Raw genomic sequence first — 21,366 nt, 5'->3', positions numbered from 1 at the left:
TGTCCTCCCTCTTCGACAAAGAAGTTCAGAATAATTGCCTCTTAATTTGTCATGGGTGTACCCTGCCATCTCCTCACAGACCAGCGTTACCAGTACAAGTGCTACTTTCAGGGGAGTGTACTTATGGCTTCTGCTGCACGGTGTGAAGAGCAGCCCTGTGAGAGAGCAATAGGAATGCCTTCAGCTGGCTCCACAGGCTGGCACTCCTGCTGCTTCTAATGGGAGGTGAGCTGCCATTACCAAAGGGAGATTTTCTGACAGTGATCACTGAGAATGCAAGCCTGTTGGTGTCATGCTTGTAAGCCATGTTGTTTACAGCCAAGTATTGGATTGCTACCTTAAAAGCACAGATTACAGGAAGATTCAACAATCCTGTCCCTTCTGCAGCACAGATGCACGCCTTCAACTCCATGTCTGCATCTGAAAGAGCCTCTGAAGACTTCTTTCCCTTTCCATCTATCAGGGATCTCCTTCAGCCTATTATTCTCTGTTCTTAAACATTTGACAGTGGCTTCCCCTGGGCTTGCTCTTTTTGCCTTCAGAGCTCCTTTCATACCACCAGATTCCTGTCTCTCCATCCTTTAGCGAGGTTTTAGAATACATCTTTTCCCTCGTGCCTCTCTTCCCGTCCTTTCTTTATTCACTTTCTGATGTCTGTTCTCTGTGCAGGTCAATGGCTCGTCCCTGAATCCTTAGAAAGCTTTGTGAATAACATTTTTCTTCCTTTTCATTTAAATGTATTTTTCTCCTGAATAGCTTCAAACTGTCACAACAACTATTTCCTGGTAAGAATGAAAAAGATGCTTGAAAGTATTTTCAAATTACTGCATTCATCATTCCTAGCTTCCCATATTATGGCCCTTCTCTTATTATCCCAGGCAGGCAGCAAGATGAATAAAGGCTGTGAATAACCCTGCCTTCTGCCCCTGAGCAATTCTCTCTGGAGTAGAATTCTCCCTGTTCTCTCAGCTTTAATTTTCACAAGCTGCACTTGCTGCTACACTTCGCTCCAGGACACTGCCAGAAGTACTTCTAACTCCGTTTTACTGTAGATATTCTGATGGGTGGGTTTGTTTCTTGTGTCCTAATGCAACAAGCAGTGTTGACAACCTCAGTGTACCCTCTGATGTTAGGCTGGGCCGGACCCTTTGTGCCATCCCTGCTGGGATGTGCAGGGCTGTGTCCTGTGGGGCAGGGAGTCCTGCAGGCAGCTCTTGCTGTGTATTGCATTGCCACGGCCAGCAGAACATACCCATCCTCTGCGATAGCCTTTTGTCTCTCCAGCTGCTATAGACCTTTCCTCTGGTTGCCAGTGAATCTGTCCTAGCAACAGGGAAAGTTGCTACCATGGAAAAGCTAATCAGAGAGATGAGTATAAAAAGATGTTAATGACACTTAAACCTGTGGTACTTGTAGCTAAGAAGTGTCTGGCGTTACTCGTTCTGAAAAGCCCTACCTTCTTAGCATGGGGAAACCTGGTGTGAACCAATCCCATAATCTGCGGTTAATGCTTATCTATGAAATGCAAACCTGATAAAAATAGCAGCCCTTCAGACTCTGCTTGATGTATAAAGAAATGCTCTGCGGTATATTTAGGATTAAAAATTTTAATATCAGTAATTCTTCCATTACAGCACAAAGCATTTTATTTTATATCGGAACACATCCAGAAAGTCTGTTTAGTAGATTTGATTAAAGACTTGCATAATAGTTTAAATATTTAGATTATCATTCAGAATCCCAGATCCAAGCTTGGAAGTGAACAAAGGAAAATACCTATTCTTTCCCAGATCCAGAAGAATAAGCTGCTGAATGTAGAAATTCATCTGCATGAAAACAATACACTGTACCAGAAATCAGTCGGATGCTGTCAGCTGGGTAATTTTAACCACTTCTTTGAAAACCACATCTGCCTTGATGCAAATGTTACAGCCCAATCTAAGCCTGAAATGAAAATATCTTCATGCCTTCTGGTAGGAATACCTAAATACTGTAGGGTTGTGGTTTGTTTTTTTTTTTTTGAGCATATTATCTGTCATTCTGTCTGTAGCAGAATTATTTTGTGAGTCTGTCAATGGTAGTGATGTGCTAGGAGGAAGGGTGAGCATAATCGTTTTGTTATGAGACACTGAATAAAACAGATGATCTTCTTGTAGATTCATAGTATTTAAGTTCAGAAGGGGTGGTTGCATTTAGCCTGACCTCCTTTATATCACATCGTTATGAAGCAGGAGCTGTCTCTACTGCACTAATCATTTTTTGAGGTCCGTGTTGCATACAATTATCAGTCTTCTGGATAAATACCAGCTATTGGGATCCTTCCAGCTATGCCTTTTCCTGAAGAGGCTTCTGTATAATAGAAGGGGACTGATGATGCTCTTTTTGAAACAGAATTGGGTTTCAGGAGCCAGGGATGTAAAAGCTTCAGCTCCAGGGAGAATGAGGGTTTATGGCACAGCTCTGAAGGTAGTGAGGGTGAGTGTTGAGCTAAAGAATTCCCCACCTGGCAGCCAATTTCTTACATTTTGTAAGGGAAGAATAAAGGGGAGAACAAATAACAATGCTCCAGAGCAGGCACTTCTCCCTCAGTTTGCAGCAGCAGCTGGTACTGTCCAAAAGCAAGGATGATGCATGCAATGAAGAAACATTTGTCCCTATGACAGTAAAAGGATGTACATTGCTTTTTTTCTCCTTTTGCACGTTGTCTCAATAATGAGCAGATTGCCCATAACCACAGCAATCAGTGATGATGTGACAGGTTTCTAATGGGCTAATCACAAAGGGGATTTCACTGGTTATAAATGTCCTGCAGTGAGACTGCATTGGTGGGGCTCCTACCTACTTATGCTAGTGGCTTTTCATTGCACCAGGGCACTATAGGGAGTGTGTGTGCATGCAGCGAGGAGACACGGTATGCTGCTTCCATAAGCAACTGCATTTCAGTTCTGTTAGGATATTGGTTTTGCTAAGAGCTGTGTGTACTTGGCAGATCATATAGCTCTCCAAATGCTTGTGATGGTGCCTTACTGACACCCACCTCCATAGATAGAGTTATGCTAGCTTATCCCTAGCAGACCATTAGGCACTAGCAGTCAATGCTGGTTACAGTTGCAGTTTCAAGAGTGGGGTGGAAGCAGGATGCTTGCAAAATGAGCCTTTTTGCACTGTATGTAGCATGAGCCGTGCTGGGGATCAGGCTGTGGCTGACTCTCATTTTTGAATGCTGTTTTCATAGAAAAATGAGCATGAAGTGACCTTTATCCCGTGCTCTTCATACATGCCTTGTGCGTCAGAGGCTGTAACAAGCCTTCTTAAGGAGATTGCCTCCATCTCGCTTCCTTTTGTGAGTGACTCAATGCATGCCAGCTGGGAGCCCCAGGTGTGGAGCTGGGATGTGGCTGCCCTGTGCTCCTTCAAGATGGAGACTGGGAGCTCTGCTGATTTGCCTATTCTGGTCTGTTTTGTTTGGTTTTGTTTTTTTTTTTTAATGGATGTGGCCTTTGTTTGAGGCTCTCCTCTGGTGAAATGATTTCAGCCTCATCTTGAGACTCCCTCTGAGGAAAAGAAGATACTTTTGAGAAAAATATCTTCCCTCTAATTTTGGTGTAGCCTTCTATACAGCCTGAACGGATGGAAAGCCATTTATAGAGCACACACAGTAATTGCTCGCTTAATATTTCATCAGCTGCATTAACAGTAATGTCACTAAAACCAGGTACAGATTTAAAAGGATCTTTTTTGATTAAAAGAGGCTTTATAGCTTCTTATGTATTATAATAGCAACAGCATGTATTACTGTAGATGTTGCTATGGGTTTCCAAATTTAGTATTTCAATACGTGTATACACACATGAATTTACACTGAAATTTTGGACAAAGCATACATTTTATATTTGGCAGCTATCTTCTAATTACACCAAGATTAGATTAATAGGAGGTATATTGCTTTAGCTTGAGCCACACTTCTTTCACAGCCACGAGAATGCAATGTTTTAGGATTGTGCAAAACCCCATGCTTTATTTACTCTCCTACAGTAGCAGCTGTAGAAAACAGTGGTTAGAATGACTGATTCTACCAGCCTTACTTTAGCCTCTTGCAGTAGAATGTCATACAATATTTGGACATGAGGCAGAGGTGTTTATTTTGACACTTTGCTTCAACTCGCTTACATTCTAATGCATCATAGTAGTCACTGAAAATAAAGCCCTCCTGCCAAAGCTCAGCAGGGCTCAAAGCCTGGTAATAAATCTCTTGTACTTCATTTTTGACCAAGAAATTAGAAACAAACTTTACAAGGAGGTCTTGGGTTAAATGGTGGTGAGGGATCCTTCAACAGCCATTGTCAGGTGGCTTCTTCAGAAACACGCCTGTTTATTATTTGCTGTTATTATTGAACTTATTATTTTCTGTTATTATTGAACTCGTGCTAAATTTCAGTGATGTTTCCATTGCAGGTCTAAGCTAGAGATAGTGGTTGCTGTTGGTGTTTCTTTCTGGTTTGTTGTTTCTTTTCTTTTCTTCTTTTTTTTAATGCCAATGTTTCATTGATTTAAAAAAAATAAGAAAATTGTTCTATTTTCAAGTTATACTCATCAAAACAGATTTCGCAGATGCCCTCTCCCAGTTTAAAGGTGTGTATATTGTGAGGCACACATCTTGAATTTCCACTGGCAATGAGAACTCAACTCTGGAGAGCAGAAATGCATTGTTTTGCACTGTTCTAACTTTAAATTAAGTATGTATATACATATCCATATATATAAGTACATAGCTCTTCTATGGTTAAGATTGGAGAAATTGTTGCTCATCGCTGTATGGGTAATATACTGCATTCAAATGTGCATACTGAGTATGGCAAACCATTGCTCGTTTTCTACATGATTCAACCACACTGATGTGTCCCACTGTACAACTGCTCTAAGTTTTAAAGGTGAGAAAAGTAATACGCATGAGTAAAACAAAACTCAGTTTCAGTGTTTACCTTATGATTCAAGCTGTAATTAGCCATTTTATAAACATAATCCATTATAAACATAATATAAGCATAACAGTAGTAGAGTGAGAAATGCGTTATTGGTAATTCTGGTCAGGTTCCTTTCTATTCTGTTAGCATGATAGCAAATATATGTCAAGTTTCTTCCTGATGTTTTTCCTCACGTTGCTTGTGGGACAGTAATTTCAATGGGCTGCATGAACACAGCACAAGGGGTAAGGCAGTAGCTACGTCTCATGTTCTTGTTGGCTGACAGTAACATCACGGTCATAGCACTGCCTTAAACCTTCCTTCTGCTTCCACATAGGAATAAAAGCTCCTCCCTGTCACCCACTGTGTTTGCTCATATTTAGTTAGCTTACAACTGTAGTGGAAGGTCTTACATTTTCTGCCTGTGAGAGTTATCCCTTGAGTAGCCTACTAATCCTTCTGCCCCTCGGAGCTCATAAGCCTTCTATGAGCTTTGTTATTGTAAACATAAAGGTGAAGGATGCTGCCCTGTTGTGCGCAGTGTATTCAGTGCAATTAGTTTTCTGTTACAATGCTTTGTTTCATTTTTATGTGGTTGCTGGATAAATGAATGAAGTATTCTGTAGCTGAAAATGGAGGTCAGTAGCTGGAGCAAGACATACTGTTTGCTTGCTCTTGTGTCTTTCTTTTTGCTAGTCCGAAGGCATCACTTCCTACCTGTGCACTCAGTTAGCAGCTCCGTCCTGTAACGCTGATTTACGGGAATACCAGCACACGCAGGGAGGTTGAATCCATGTGCCTTGTGCTACCATAATCATAGAATGCTTTAAATGATATTTCAATGCTTTTGTGTTATGCATGAACATGAGCAGCTGAAAGCTCTATTCCTGTGGCAAAGTTCATTTAGATGTACGTATACAGCTGAAGAGTTTAGTACATCTTTATTTCATATATAAGTTCAATTATCTCCCTATTTTTTCATCATCCAAGGCTGCCCTCAGCTCTGAGGTGGCAGTATTTCATGTTGGGAAGCATTCTGCATCCTTCTTCTGAGAGGCTTTGCAAAGTTCTCCCAGTAGGTGAGCAGAGCCTGAAGGCTCACAGCCACTTGTAGCAGCTTTCTTCTAAAAAGTGTTGGAAATTCATATGGGAAGGGATTTTCAAATGATCCAGTACAAGCCTGATCTGTCAACAAATTTTTGTTCAGTCTCTGGCTTTCCTTTTGGAATTGTAAAGACATCTCTTTCCTCAGAGTGAGTGTAATTTGTCAATAACTTATTCCTTTTCAGGCTGATAGAACTGTGATTTTATTTTCCCCATGTTTGTACTGAACTAACACCTTGAGGTTTTCTTGTTTGTCAGATATTTGATAACTCCATATTTTTTGCACGACCACCTGCTGTCACAGCACTTAAATATAATATGCTTACTCCGAAATGAAAGTTGGGTCTTACAATGTTTGCATTATAACTGTTGGGGCTTCTTATCTGAGGGCTGTCAGAATACTTTAATTGAAGGAGCAGTTACAAAGAGACAAACAGTCCTGGCTAATTCTATCCTTGTAGAATATTTACTTAATGAAGGAGCTCTTAAAGGAATTCTGGCTTTTGATTCAATATCAAATTTGCTTACTTTGAAATCAGAACATCATAATATTAACTGAGGTAGTTATTTAACTCTGTCTAATGCTGTCCTTACGTTGTTACATGGAGGTTAGTTCTTGGTTCTATGACAGAGTTTAATGAACACAAATCAATTGCTGCTACTGCTCATCTGGAGATGGCAATTAAACAACTGGTAGCTAAGAGGTCGAAATGCTTACCTTGAGAAAAGCAATCTCCATCTCATCATCAGCCTGTTACCACTGATTCTAATGCCTGCATTTAAAAGAAGAAATAAAAAATAAGAATCCTCAATGATTCATGTGATTGCTTTTTCCCGTGGTAAGCTTCATCCCAGTCTTTTTTCCTGGAATTTCAGCAAATGCTCCATTTAATGAGGGGCTGAGTTTTGCCTAAATGCTCTGAAGAATTTGGCTTCATTGCTTTCCAGTTCTGTGAGTTTTCCAAGCTGCAGTGTGTTGATTGTCCTTCCAGGCTCTGCCGGAGGTACTGGCTCCTCAAACCTAATTACAGCTCCTTGTGACAGAACTGATGGTTGTAGTTTGCATCTGCTCTGTAGATCTAGCGTATTGTTGCATGTCTGATTTGGCAGAGAAATCCTGAAAAGTGGACTTAGAGGATCTAGGATGGATTTTGGTACTTCCTTCCTTTTGAATTCACTGCTTTCTGGGAAGTTTTATAAACAGATGTGCCAGTGCTTTATTTGCTTTGCTTTCCTTTTCAGGAAAGATTTTGTTCATCTGATTTTGTTAGTGCCTCTTTGTTTTTCTCTCAGTAGTGTATTAACTTTTCCTCTAGTATTTCCTAGAGTATGTCTGGCTTCCGGAATTTGTGATCTTCCCATGCCTGCATTATTGAACAAAGATCTTTGTTTGTTTAGCCATGCCATGCAACTTTCCTTGCTATGGTACATTTGGGATAACACTGCTTGTACCTCCTGCCCTGTTCTGCTTCTACTTTCAGTCACCTCTGTGGGTTTATTTTTTCTGTGAATGTACTGAAGCTCTGTAAAACTGAGCTTCAAAAAATGGCTCAGTAAAACTCAGCAAACCTGAGAGTCTGTAGAGATGCTCTTGTTGAGTTGAGTGTTTGTGTGCTTTGCCACAGAGGATTAGGCTAAATCACAGCCTAGCAGTGATGTGAATGTGGCAGGAGGGATGTACCAGGGATTCTCAGAAAAGAACCCGATACATAAAGAAGAAGGATGACCCAGATCCTTTGCAGTGGCAGCTAGAGGTTAGAGAAGAGTCATCACTGAGCACTGCGTGCAGGAACTCACTGAAACAAGCAGGAGATGAATGTATGGCAGATGAAAGCAATTGTTTCTCATGGCAGGCAGACTTTTGGGATATGTTGCCACGGGAAGCTGTGGAGCCTCGTGTTATCAACAGGTTCAAATAGAGCACACTTGTGGACGACAGTTCCAAATTGAATATAAAGTGTGGACAGAGTGGTACTCTGTCCTCCTTGTAGTGACTGCAGTTGCTGGGGGGGGTGCAGCAGTCAGACTAAAAAGATCAACCTCACGTGCTCACTCCCAGTGCTGTGCTCAGAGGTAGGACATTCCTGGGCTAGATGGAATATGCCTTCAGCCCTGAGAGCACTGAAGCTGCGCTGTTCCCATTGCTCTGGCTAGCCGTACTTTAAGCATAAGTGTAATAGCTTGCTGCACCTGACACTGCCACGTAAGCCCTTATCCCCTGGCCTCTGTTTGCTTATTGAAATTGAAACTGCCCTTCTTATATTTTTCTTATATCTCATACAACAAACCCATATTTTCGCTTGAGTCTTTAGGTGCCACTGTGATTTATACAAGGAAGGGTGTTTACGGTCTACACAAATAACTCAACCTACATTAATAACTCAATATACATAACACATATTAGTGCACTGCTGTTATGTTGTCATTGAAATATCTGGGCACAGGTGACTAATTTGAGGCAAGACGATGAAATTACAGTGTTTCAATTATTACAAGGAAAAAAACCAACAACCTAGCACCGTAAGTGTCTTTCTGCCTACTTATGTCAGCCCACTTCCCTCTTGGCATTTTTCTGTCATGCTGTCATTAATATTTTCAGCCCCCCTGTATTCTTAATGATCTACTTGGTTGACCTACATCATTTAAAATATTTTCTCATTATAGTGATTTTCTCATTTAGGTCCCCAGGAGATCCAGATGTGTAATCAGTTTTCTTTAACAAATGACCTCCTTTAACTTCATTAGTCCAGAATTAATTTACTAGCATCCAAGATATTGAATGCATCTGATTAGTAAAATACAGTAAAAAAAAATTAAAGATCTGTTTCATTTACGGTCAAGGCAAGCATTAATTAAAACCCATATTTCTTTGCTAATTTTATTCACAGTTGAATTTAATAAAGAGGAAACACTTGATGGGACGTCACTAGGCATTAAGTGAGGATGAGGATCACAGGCTTTCTGTGCATGAAACATATTCAAGTGGCTGCATATTTGCAGACTGCATCACTTCTGTCACAGCTTCCTTCACCTGTTAGGGAAATTTTTAAGTGAATGAACCAGGAAGCTCTGGTGTCTTCTGTCAGCCATCGAGAAAGCGCAATGGGTTTTGGGAGGACATGCTTTCTGCTGCCTGGCACTTCTCAGTCATGCACCCTGCTGCTTGTGCATGTCAACCTCAGCTGCCTGGTTATTTGTCTTATCGTGGTATCTTTCTGAAGAGATGGGCCTCCCTTTGGAGGTGTGCAAGTTATTTGCAGAACTAGCCATGCTGCCAGCCCTTACCCTGTAAGGCTTTGAAGGTTTCCATTTTGCAAATCTGCCACAACAGGCACTGGCCTGGTGATAGCATTTTTCTTCCTGTCACTTGACAGTAAGCATGCTTGCACTTTGCACTGCGTGTGGGATGACTGATGAGGCTGAAAGGAATGTGTGCTATGAATGGCAATTGGGCCTTGCTGAAGGAATGGACACTATTCCTGGAAAAATCCAAACATGTAGGTGAGGGTACCTCCTTGAGTTCATAGAATCATAGAATCCTTAGAGTTGGAAGGCACCTTTAAAGGACATCTAGTCCAGCTCCCCTGCAATGAACAGGGACACCACAGTTAGATCAGGTTGCCCAGGACCTGATCCAGCCTGGCCTTGAAAATCTCCAGGGATGGGGCTTCAACTACATCTCTGGGCAACCTGTTCCAGTGCCTCACCACCCTCACTATAAAAGACTTTTTCCTTATATCTAACCTAAATCTACCCCTTTTAGCTTGAAACTATTTCCCCTTGTTCCATCACAGCAGACTCCGCTAAAGAATCTGTCCTCTCCTTTCCTGTAGCTCCCCTTTAGATATTGAAAAGCTGCTATCAGGTCACCTCAGAGCCTTCTCTTCTCCAGACTGAGCAGCTCCAGCTTTCTTAGCCTGTCCTAATAGGAGAGGAGTTCCATTCCTTGGATCATTTTAGTGGCCTTCCCCTTGACACACTCCAGCAGGTCTGTGTCTCTCCTGCACTGACAAATCCACATCTGGATGCAGTACTCCGGGTGAGGTCTCAACAGTGCAGAGTAGAGGGACAAGATTACCTCCCTGATGGCCATGCTTCTTTTGATGTAGCCCAGGAATATGGTTGGCCTTCTGGGATGTGAGGGCATGTTGCTGACTCATGTCCAGCTTGCCATCCACCAGTACCCTCAGGTCTTTTTTTGGCAGGGCTGCGCTCAATCCTTTCATCCCCCAGCTTGTTTTGGTAGTGAACATTGCCTCGACCCAGGTGTAAGACCTTGCACTTGTATTTGTTTAACCTCATGAGGATCACTTGGGCCCATTGCTCAAGCCTGTCTAGGTCCCTCTGGATGGCATCCCTTCCCACTGGTGTGTTGACCACACCACACAGCCTGATGTCATCAGCAAACTTGCTGAGGGTGCACTTGACCCCACTGTCAATGTCATTGATGAAAAGATTAACAAGTATTAGTCAGAGCAGTGACCCCCCGGGGGACACCACTCATCACTGAATCTCCATCCAAACATTGAGCCAATGATCACTACTCTCTGGACTTCATCTTGCAGCCAGTTCTTCATCCATCGAACAGGCCATCCATCAAATCCGTATCTTTTCAATTTGGAGAGAAGGATGTTGTGGGGTATCATGTCAAAGGCCTTACTCAAGTCCAGATAGATGATATCAGTGGCTCTTCCTTCAGCCACTGATGCAGTGACACTATCATAAAAGGCCACTAAATTGGCCAAGCAGGACTTCCCCTAGGAAGCCTGCCTTCCATGCACCTTAGCATAGCTTCCAGGAGGATCTGTTCCATGATTTTCTCTGGCACAGAGGTGAGGCTAACAGGTCAGTAGTTCTGAGGGTCATCCTTTTTATTCTTTTTAAAAATGAGTGTGATATTGCCTTTTTTCCAGTAACAAGGGAGTTCACCTGACTGCCACAACTTTTCAAATATCGTTGAGAATGACTTGGTGACTATATCAGCTAATTCTCTTAGGATTCTGGGATGCATCTCGTTGGGACCCATAGATTTGTGGATGTTCATGTTCATCAGGTGGTCACTGTGGAGTGAACTTGCAAAGTCTCTTTAGATACAGCTTGTTGACCTGACTACAGGTTTGCTCCTTGTAGTGTGTGCAGGGAAGGCTGGGGTGGCTGACAGACACATTTTGTCAGTGTGCTGCAGGAAGTGTCACCAGTGACACTGTGTGTGATGCTGTTGCTTACAGTGACCACGGTGAACTATGAGGAGTGTGGGTGTCATGGGCCTGTCAGCCAGCCCAGCCTGCAGCTTCCACTCCGAGTTGGGCTGTACCTCTACACGCAGAGCACAGCCAGCCCTGTCCCCCAGCCTGGGAAGGAGACCTGAGGCTAAAGGGCAGTTCTGTGGGCAAATGGCCTTGTAAATTGATTCTCCTTTATTCATAAAAATAAAGTTTGGGGGGGATTCAGGCAATCAATTTAAATCTTGTGAAGGAAAAGAAATTGAAAACTCTAAAGCTATTTATTACCTTTTAAATTTGAGGATGAGAGGGAATGTAACTTGTGCTTAAATGTAACTACCTGCAAAAGCAAATAAAGAAAACTAATATTTCAACAAAGCCTCAATCCACAATATTATGCGTGCATTTTCAATTTCATTGTGGAGAATATAGGTTACTACTGCTCTCTGCCTAAGAATGTGCCTATAGAGCAACATCCAAGTGCTGGATTCAATAATATTTTTGGTGTTTTTTAAAATTCTTTCTTTCTTACAATCTGCATCAAACACTTTGGATTTTTTTCCCCTCTTTCATATTGCAGTATGCTAAGTTTTCTGCACAAGTATTCTGCCTGCAAGGCCTATAGCTAATATTAGTTCATTTGGAATGTCTTTTTCCATTTAAATGTTAGTCTAGAAAACCAAAGAGATTGTAATCAAATGAGTATGCTCAATATATAGCTTGTATGACTACAGGGTGACTTTCTCAGTCTAATTCAAATGCTCTTTGAAAACAGGAGATAGATGATTCAGGAGCTGTTCTAAGACGAGTCTTGCTTCTGGCAATATTTACTCTTAGGTAGATTAGAAAAAAATAAGAAATGACAACTGGGAAAAAGATGAAAAACAAAATAGGCTGATATCTGCTTATTCCATGAGAGTAAAGCCATGGACACCAATGATACAGAAAAATAAGTTTGTCCCTCTGCCAGTGATGGTGTTTTAGAAGAGCCCTTGAGAAGTTCCAGTCACAAAGAGGATGTTGGTGCTACAACCTGAGCTTCAGCCAGGCCACAGACCCTTACTGTTCCTTCTTCATTCCAGGAAAAGGCATTCTCATTCTGCAAGACAAACCATCGACGTTGCGCTTGTGTGGGCAAATGGACTGCCTGAGTTACTCTGGAGCAGTGATGGGTATTCTGGAATATTTGTTGTGTTCGGATGGGTTATTCTGACATACAGCTACATGCTTTCTGCCATAATCCTTAGATTATTTCTGTCTTAGAGCAGGTTCCCTGAGACAATGATCTATGTACGCTTTGCTGAGAGCCTGCATTCACTTCCCTCCTTCCAAGGCTGCCTGAAGTGTAACCTAAATGGTCCTGGTGGTCTTCACCCTGCAGGCAGAATACACAGCACTGAGCCATCCTGTGGTTTCAGCACAGCTAAGTGAGATAGTTTTTGTAGCACCTTACATTTATTTAAGAAGCTTCATGTCTTTTTGTTCTAGGTTCATACACTTACAAGTTTCTTAATTTTACTAGCTATGTATAAATATCTAAACAGGTTATCCAGATAAGATTGGTTACTATGTCTCTTAAGATATGGTGCTTTGGAATATAATTTATGTTGGACCTATTAAGTCTTAGCACAGCAAGGAATCAGATATACTTTTCCCTCTAGAAATGTTAGAGCTGTTTTCTGTAGCTGTTAATCAAATTTTTAGCAGGGGTATTACACTGACCTATCATATCTGCGGAGATTTTGAATGCGTGTCTCTGCTATGGTTCTGTGCATAGATTTTTTAGCTTCAGGGCTGTAAGAATGATCGTTTGGAGAGGATGGGGTTTTTCTCTTGGATAAATTCGCTTGTATTCACTTCAAAGGCTGAAGTGAGCTTTGAATGAGGACGTGCTCTATGCAGACTGTCTTCATAGGGATGAGTTTCACCCACCGTGACAGCACGTACTACAGTATGTACAGAGCCATGCTCAGATGATAACAGAAAATGACTATGCGAAGGACCTTGTTTCTCTAGAGATGCACTAAATGCCTGCTGCTCCAAGGACATGGGAATCCTTTTAGCCCATTGCAGGATGAAGCTTTCAATATTTAAGACCCAGGCTGGTGCTGCAAACTCTTAAATATAATGGTCTCTTCTGCTGTAAAATGTTGTGACTCTGCTGACATCAAAGCCTTCTCTGGGGCTGCAGCCCAGCAGATTGAAATGAGACTGTGCTGATTTGCATGAGGATTTGGCTGCCTAAATGTACAAACCTGCGTTTTGTGGTCACTTATAAGCATGCTTAGTTAGGATACAGCTAAACCTGAAACCAAACCAACACTTAGGAAAACTACAGCTACAACCCTCAGTCATCATCACTGTGATTAGGATTTCATCTGTTCTGCTTTGCTGTGAGGCCTTTAGAGCATTAGGGATGGCTAGCGACATAAAAAGCAGATTTATTGTTATTAACTCCAAACCTTGTAGCACAACAGAAAAAAACTCACCAAAATGTTAATCTGTGCCATGGCATAAAGCTTGCAAAGAAGTCATGACAATAATTTGTCATTTTGTGCTATATTTCGTTTCAAAACGGTCCATCTGTTGGGTTAAGTACTACTAGCACATGTACTGTGGTTGTTCTGTGGCAGACACTGCCTTCTGCTCTGAGCAGCATCACCTCCTCCTCTCCTCCCAGCCAGGGCTGCAGGCATGAGCAAATCTCTTGCCTGTGCACAGACCTGGCAAAGACAAGGCTCCAGTTAAAGCCTTGTATCAGCAGATGTTTCTGCTGTCCATCTAACCTCACATTTTCACCAGCCCCCTCCCTTAATGGGAGATGTGATTCCTGACTTACAGTTTGCCTCAGCTTTGAAAGAAAGTCCAACCTGAACAGTGATTTGCTCTGGTTTTTGAAAACTTCATTAGCTGAGCCTGAAATCAACCTAGATTTCTGGCACCAATGAAGGTCTGTATGGTTTGAAAGGCTTCCTGTAGACTAGAAATGTGTCTAGCCTGTGGGCTTGGCTCACACACAGCCCTACTCCAGCTTTGGAAGGCTAACTACAACCTGGCAGTCTTGCAGAAGTTTGATTATCCCAGAATATTTAGTCCAGCTAAAGGCCTTCCCCAGCTCAGAAACACTGTTTGAGCCAGGAAACAGCCAGTATAATTTGGAGGGAGCACAGGATGGATTATTTTTTAATTTGAAAGTATTAACATCAGTAATCTGAGAATCTTTGTTAAATTAACCCAATTTCTATGGATTCAAAAATCTTTTTTTTTTTTTTTTTTTTTTTTTTTTAAGCCTGATGTCTTTTCGCTATCTCTGCCTGCAGCAGTGTTGTAGTGCTTTTGTTGAAGGCCCTCATACCAATGATGAAGTGGGATGTGATATCCTGCCAACCTCATTGTAGCTGCCTGGCACCTGGGCTCTCCCAGTCATCCCCTTGGTCTGGCCTGCAACCCCAAACTGGTGGATGTAGGATCACTGCATGACTGAGCTTGAGGACGGCTTCAGAAGTAGAGGAACCTCTCTCTTGTGGAGGTGATTGGCACAGGGACATCCCAGGACTCTTGTTGAGACTGGGGAAATCTAGCAAGCAGAATGGACAGCATCCTCCAGGCTGGAAGGGTTAACAGCATTGCCGCTTCTCCTCCTCTGTCTTTACTGTTATCTTGATTTACATGTTTGAAAGTAGGGTTGATTAATAATCCACAAACCTTAATCCTGGAAGGAGAGCTAAGGCACTTAACATACCAGAGCATACTACGACGCAACAAATAAGAAATGATGAACAGGACTAACATTTCTGCTCCTTCCTGAATAGTGCAAGAGCAACGTCAGAGGTTCCCTGCACTTCCTAGCCCCCAGTGGTGGGGTGAAGACTACCAAATGGGTTCTACATCAAAAGGCCACTGTTAATTCTTTCTGCTGCAGGTACCATGGTGATGAGTCTGGCACAAGTGCCTGGAAATATAAATTTAGCTAGCATGCTGTTCCTGGAGCTGGATATAAATGTCTTCATTCCATGTGTGCACTGTTACTCCACAGATAAGGAAAAAGTGACCTATAAAGCCTTCCCTGACCTAAGAAGTCAATTAAAGTACAAAAAAAGAGCAGCTGAGTACAGCAGGGGAATTCATCCGCTGTTTATCAGCTTGGACCTCAATGCTCACCCACTCAGCACTGGAGTAAGTATAGAGGGAGGACAATACAGCCACAGAAGACAGAAACAAAACCAGGAAAGTAAAATGGAGGGAATTCATCTCTGGGGGAATTGCACAGTGAATGCTGAGTTACATCGGTTTCCAATATCTTTTCAGTTCATAAAGACTGATCACTACCAGCTTTGTTCTGCGGCCTCTGGTGAAAAATAAAGGATCCACTTCATCCAGAAAATACTTTGGAGGTCAGAAAGTGTTTTTGTCTCCCCAGGGGTTTTCAGTGCTGGCAGGAGGGGCAGATTTGGTTTCTCAAATATAAAGAGGAGAGCTAACAATGTCCTGTCTCTGAGCTGGTAGGCAAAGAAGAGGGGAAGTCCTAGTGACCCAGCAGAAACACAGAATAAAATCAAATGGAGACATGAGCAGCTTAGCCAACCTTTTGCATGCAGTGGAATTAAACATGAAAAGGTAATTTACATCATCTTTATGTGAGAAAAGAATAGTGTTACCTTTTTTGTGCAAAGTGGGTAGAAGGGAACTGGCAAGGGTTATCTTTGACCTACTTCTTTCGTGATGTTAAAAACAGCCCTTTTAAACAAGACACGTGCAATGGCAAAGCAGGGGCCTCGTGTGAGATTCTACATTCCCTTCCTTCCCACCAGGGTAAATAGGAGCTGAAAATCTTCAGTATCTTGCCAGCTATCACTACGCCTTTCACAGAGACTGTTCGTGCCACCAGCATATTCCTTACCTTGAGGGGTAAATGACAATAACATGCACGTACAATGCATGTGGTTGTTACAGGGTAAGTGTGTGTGGCATATCTTTTCATCATCCTTAAGGAAAGATGTGGGATTTAATTTTTTAAGGGAAACTTCCTTGAGAGAAAGGAGAGTTGCTATTAAGCTTGTTTCAGCAGACCCCACCATTTGCAGAGCTGTTCTCCTTGCCTGGTAGAAATCTCATCCCCAAACATGGCCCCCACCACTCTCCTCTTAGGAACAGGTGTGCTCCAGCATACTCAGCTGTGAGCATTAAGAAACATTATAGATTTGGCTGAAAACTCCTCTGAAACTGTTTGTTAACAGTGAGCTGGATTGCAGATAGGTTGAATTTTCTGAGAAAACTCTTTGCTTTGTGCTTCCTCCCTTCACCTCCTTAAATTGGATAACTGAGACAAACACGTCTTATTTAAAAATATTGAATGGATATCTTATGGGAATTTTATTTCCCAGATGGACTCCCTGTTCCCTCATACACAAGAAGCAGCTGCCTCCTCCCCCTGGAGAATAGTTTGGAGTGTGTGATGGGGATGTAATATGACAAGGTATGTGGCTTCTGGAGAAAACTTAAGTATTGAAACATTGCTCCTAGGAGGTTCCATGTTAGCTTTTTAGTAGAAATCTTTAAGTTTTCATTTTCCCTCCTTCCTTCCTTCCTTTCCTCTGTCCTTCCCTTCCGCCTTCCCTCCTTCCTTGCTTCCCTCTCTTTCTTCCTTTCCCTTTCCCTTTCCTTTTCCCTTTCCTTTTCCCTTTTCCTTTCCTTCCTTCCTTCCTTTTTCCAGTGTTTCAAGATTTTTTTTTCACTGTAGTACAGTTTCCTGTTGAACATATTTGCTTCTGGCATATCAGCAAAGCTGAGCAGTGGGGAAGGGGTTTTGTGCTGTACAACTGCTGAACCTCAACACAGTTTTAGAGGAGACTCTACAGTGTGGATTGAGCCAGACACAGCGGTTGAAAACAAGTGAGCTGTGCCTCACCATTATGTTGCTCCTCAGGACGGTTTCAGTGAGATGCACTTTGAACAAAGTCCTTCCTGCAGTTCTTTTAGCTGCATTTAGCACTTTTTTCCACTACACCAAAGGAACAGTGTAATTTCTGCAAGGATAAATGGGTGATGTGGCAAGTTTTGTTACTGAAGCTAACTGTAGATGAAGACACCTACATGAAGGTTTTCTTTGGCTCCAAAACAAGGTATCACTTAGTAGTGTATGATGGTCTAGTTCCATAAATATGTTAATAAAAGGCAAGATCAAACCATAGCCAAGACAAGACTTAATATTTCTTTTAAAATGGTGATGGGCAGAATCACCAGAATGACCTGTTGTTTTTTAGTACCTGCTCCTCCTGCACTGCCTTTAAAACACAGGGAGCTGAAAGTCTTGTCAAAATAACCACCAAAATGTAAAGATCTGAAAATGTTCTGTTGGAGAGTAAGTGCTCAAGGATAAGACAAAGCTCTCCAAAGAGTGGCAGAGTGATCTGAGGACTCACCCCTGTGCTTGCTGCAGGACATAGGACAAGACAACAGTGATTACCTTTTGTAGGATAAAGGGAAGAGCACAAACCAGAAGTAAATGGCAGCATGTCAGAGTATTGGACAACTTCATTTTCTGGGAAATCTTATCCAGATTACCTGCAATATTTTGGAAAAGGAAATGGTCAGAAAAAAGGCTAGGGTGAAGGAGAGACTGAGTAAGCATGAGGGAGATCCAGCTGTTTGAACCCAACCAGAGTGCTTGCTAAAAGCCTTGGCCCTTGCAGAAATGCACACTTAGAAAGAGTAGAGATCTAGGGTAAATTTTTGGCTCAGGTCACCAGTGTAAATCTTAAGTAACCTCAGTGTCACCTGGTGCAAAAGCGAGCAGCATTTGGCCAGCAAATCAATATAAAGGTAATATTTCCTTTCTCTTATTTGCCTCCTTCTCTTTGTTCTCTACCATCCCATCTCAGCCTTGACCTCTTTCATTATAAGGTCGAAGGGCAGTGCCGAGTGAGTCCATTAATCTCATACATTTTCATGAATATCAATTACTTCTTGGGTTCCGGCAGATTTTTCTTTCCTTCAGCAGAGCTGACAGCGAATTCTTTACCCAGACCCCATGTCAGGTGAGACCTGGAGGTGTTTTCCCAAAACCAACTTGCCAGCTCTTCCCACTCCCTCCCGCCACACTGATGGCTCTTCGCTTTTTTCCTGTCCTATCTGTATGTGCAGTGGTTATCAGGAAGAGACATTCCCCTCTCTGCCCTTGAAAAGCGATATCCACACAAGCTCTTGGGCAGAGCTTGGAGTGCAGAATCTCTGCTGTTCGATTACCATGGAGTTTAGCTCTCTCATGTGTGACTAGATACTATATCTTTTTTCCCCAGCTAGATTGAAGTTTAAAAGGACAGAAGAATTTCCGTTGCTTGAGATGGAGGAAAATGGTGTTGAAACTTGCAGAATTTATGGACTGCTGGGAAATAGGGTTATTTCTGAGGTAATGAATGTTTCTCTTGTTTAGCACCTCCTGCACTCTGCTGATTATGAGATTTGGGTCATTATGACCACAGAAAGGCCAAAAGCATGTGAGAAACTTCACATCTATTCTTTTCTACACGTGAAACTGTCTTTTTCCTTCCATACAGTGCATTTTACCGGTGGTAAAATAATCTCTGACTGCACAGCAATAGAAGGAAGGGCAGAGCAAGCTGGTGATATGTCTAAGGTGTTCTTTATTTGAATTACAAAAATGCCAGTGAACTTTACTTATGGGTTAACATTCCACTTTGCTGAATGCTCTGCAGAAATCAAGGAAAAAGGCAAACCAGCCCCAAAGGCATTTCAGTGTAAGCCAGCAGTCCTCACACATGGTTTGCTCAGGTACAGCTGCCAAAGGCAGCAGATCTTCAGAGGTGCCCCTCAGGAGGGGTACTCCCTGCTCTCAGTGGGAATACAGGCAGCCAGCACTGCTGTATTCCTACTGCCAGGCTGTGGGCATGCAGAGCAAGAGACTGAGGGCTCAAGTCTCCAGCAAACCAGTGGTGCTGGCACATTCCCTGCAGGGAGAGCAGGTTGGTGAAACCCCAGTGGTGGCTATGGCTGCACCTCCCATTGATAGGGCGATCTCATGATCTCATCCTCTTGCAGTATCTTTCAGATGCTCCTAAAATGGCTGAGCTGGAGAGTGTTACAGGCAGGCTGGCTAGGCAAGTGAAGTGAGAGGAAATATGTGATCTAAGATACATCTATTAATTTTGGGTCAAGATGTGACAGCCTACCACGAAGTTTTATGGCTATAGATAGTAACAGGAACAGTGACCTTTAATTATAGCAAGATAATGAGCACTGCTGTAATACAGAAACAGCTAAAAATAAGAGCCAGTATAAAAATACAAAGTATCTCTGAATGTGATCACATTTTCCACTAATGGAAAACATAGCTCAACCCTCTGCCTTCCTGAAAAATGTTTTCTTCTAGCGATACTGAGGTTAGAGTTACGTGCAGAGTTGGTTGGGTTAATTCAAGGTATCCTATTAGAACAGTACATTCAGAGAAACACTTTTAAGCTGGTTTAAGCTGGAGTTGGATTTTAGCTGAGGTTGGTTTTATTTGATCCGAGTTTGAAGGAAATGAAACCCTCGGTGTAAAATTACAGCAGGTAAATTAAAATAAGAGAGATTCTTTGATGCGTTCCTATTAGCAGGTAATTCAGAGCCACAAGTGTGGAGGCTGGAATTGCACCAAGGCCTCAGTGTCCGTACTGTTCAGGTAATTGGGGTGTTATTGCAATGATCTGGTGGTTCAGTTTCATCCGAGAGGAACCCAGTGTGTGCTCCTGGACTGCTCTGTGGCTGTAACACAGACCATGGCAACCAGTGACCTGAGAGGGGAAAAGGATTGCTCGCAGCTCAGAACATCTCAAAATAATATGCTGTGAAAGCAGATGTGGTTCTCAGCTTTGAAACGCATTTTTGAAGAAATCTGGGTACCTAGGTTTCTGCTATCTGTTGAAGGCAAGGAAAAATTGCCACTTTCTGGGTTTCGTTGGCAATCTTTGTGCACCTTTCAGATAACGTAATCTGTGAATTGTCTTTAGACACACCAACAATTGCAAACTGTGAATAGCAGCTCTATTAACATGCTGGTCAGGGTTACCATTATGGCACAAATTACAGAGCGAGCCAAAGAAAGTTTGAGAGCAGACTTCTGAGCATTTAGAAGCAAGCAGCCCGCACCCTGCCCCGGCACACATCCTTACACAATAGGATCTTTCTGATATCTGTTGACAAACTTTGGCCAATGTTTCTGCTTGCTAAAAGGTTTTCTGCCAATACAGCAACATATTGCAGATAAAACCTAATGAGCTGAGTTTAACAAAAAAATGCCATGTGGCTTCCTTACAGTGATGCCCATCTGTCGGCTTAGTGAAGCAGCAGTGTGCTGCAGCTGTACTGCTTTGCTTTTTATCAAATCAAAATAAAGCTGTGCACCCCAGAGTCAGGTATGATAAACAGGCCAGCAAATTGCCTTACATGGATATCATACAGCTCCTTATCTGTCTCACTTTTCAGAGCAGCATAACCAGATGGCTTCTAACGGTGGGTGAAATTTTCTCCGTTATGTTTTTGGCACTGAGCTAGAGGGACGGAGTCCAGAAGTCCACCACCAAAACAACAGATATTTAAATTGGACTGGGACTGAGATTACAGCCTGCAAACAGAACTTTTGAAATTGAAGCAGATTTCATTAATAGCAAAGGAAATGCCTATTTAGAGTGGGTCTGGTGGAACAAAAAGGACACAAAACAATGAAAAAAAGAGTCTTTGTGAGCAGCCCCGCAGAACAATGAGGAGGTTGGCCTTCCTCCAGCCTCCCGGCCGGCTGTGCAAAGCAACTGGCCTTCCCACACCTCCCTTATTTATCACAGGGTGCTGGAAATGGGATGGTGGCTGCTGGCATCTCCCGCTGGGCCAATCTGCAGCCCAGGGTGCAGAGAAGCAATGTTTCTGCTGGGGCTGGAAGCACAGCCATTAATAGGGCTTGGGGATAGGGAGCATCTGTCCGTGACAGAAATTCCTGCTGGGAGCACGATGTCACAGCCTAAAGGTTTCAATTTCTCCTCGCTCATCTTTTTCCTGGTTCATTTGGCAGACCAACCTGAAGT

The 21,366-nt window shown here is 42.5% G+C and overlaps 1 protein-coding gene across 4 annotated transcripts in view; it reads left to right on the top strand.

Moving 5' to 3' along the window:
* The window catches only part of LOC121111175, an 81,817-nt gene extending 66,141 nt beyond the window's left edge, over positions 1–15,676 (top strand). For 2 of the 4 annotated variants that reach the window (XM_040702888.2, XM_040702889.2), the window contains 3 exons: positions 12,373–12,462; positions 12,559–12,717; positions 14,580–15,676. In XM_040702888.2, coding sequence (XP_040558822.1) covers positions 12,373–12,462; positions 12,559–12,717; positions 14,580–14,688 — 358 coding nt within the window. In that variant the 3' untranslated portion in view covers positions 14,689–15,676. The remainder of the gene's footprint in view (positions 1–12,372; positions 12,463–12,558; positions 12,718–14,579) is intronic. The other 2 variants (XM_040702890.2, XM_046943287.1) reach the window with 2 other exon arrangements.
* Positions 15,677–21,366: the final 5,690 nt, after the last annotated feature.

The sequence above is a fragment of the Gallus gallus genome, chromosome 6 (genome assembly GCF_016699485.2).
Source record: "Gallus gallus isolate bGalGal1 chromosome 6, bGalGal1.mat.broiler.GRCg7b, whole genome shotgun sequence".
Lineage (NCBI taxonomy): Eukaryota > Metazoa > Chordata > Aves > Galliformes > Phasianidae > Gallus > Gallus gallus.
The sequence above is the reverse complement of the archived record's forward strand: the minus strand, read 5'-3'. Positions and strand labels throughout refer to the sequence as shown.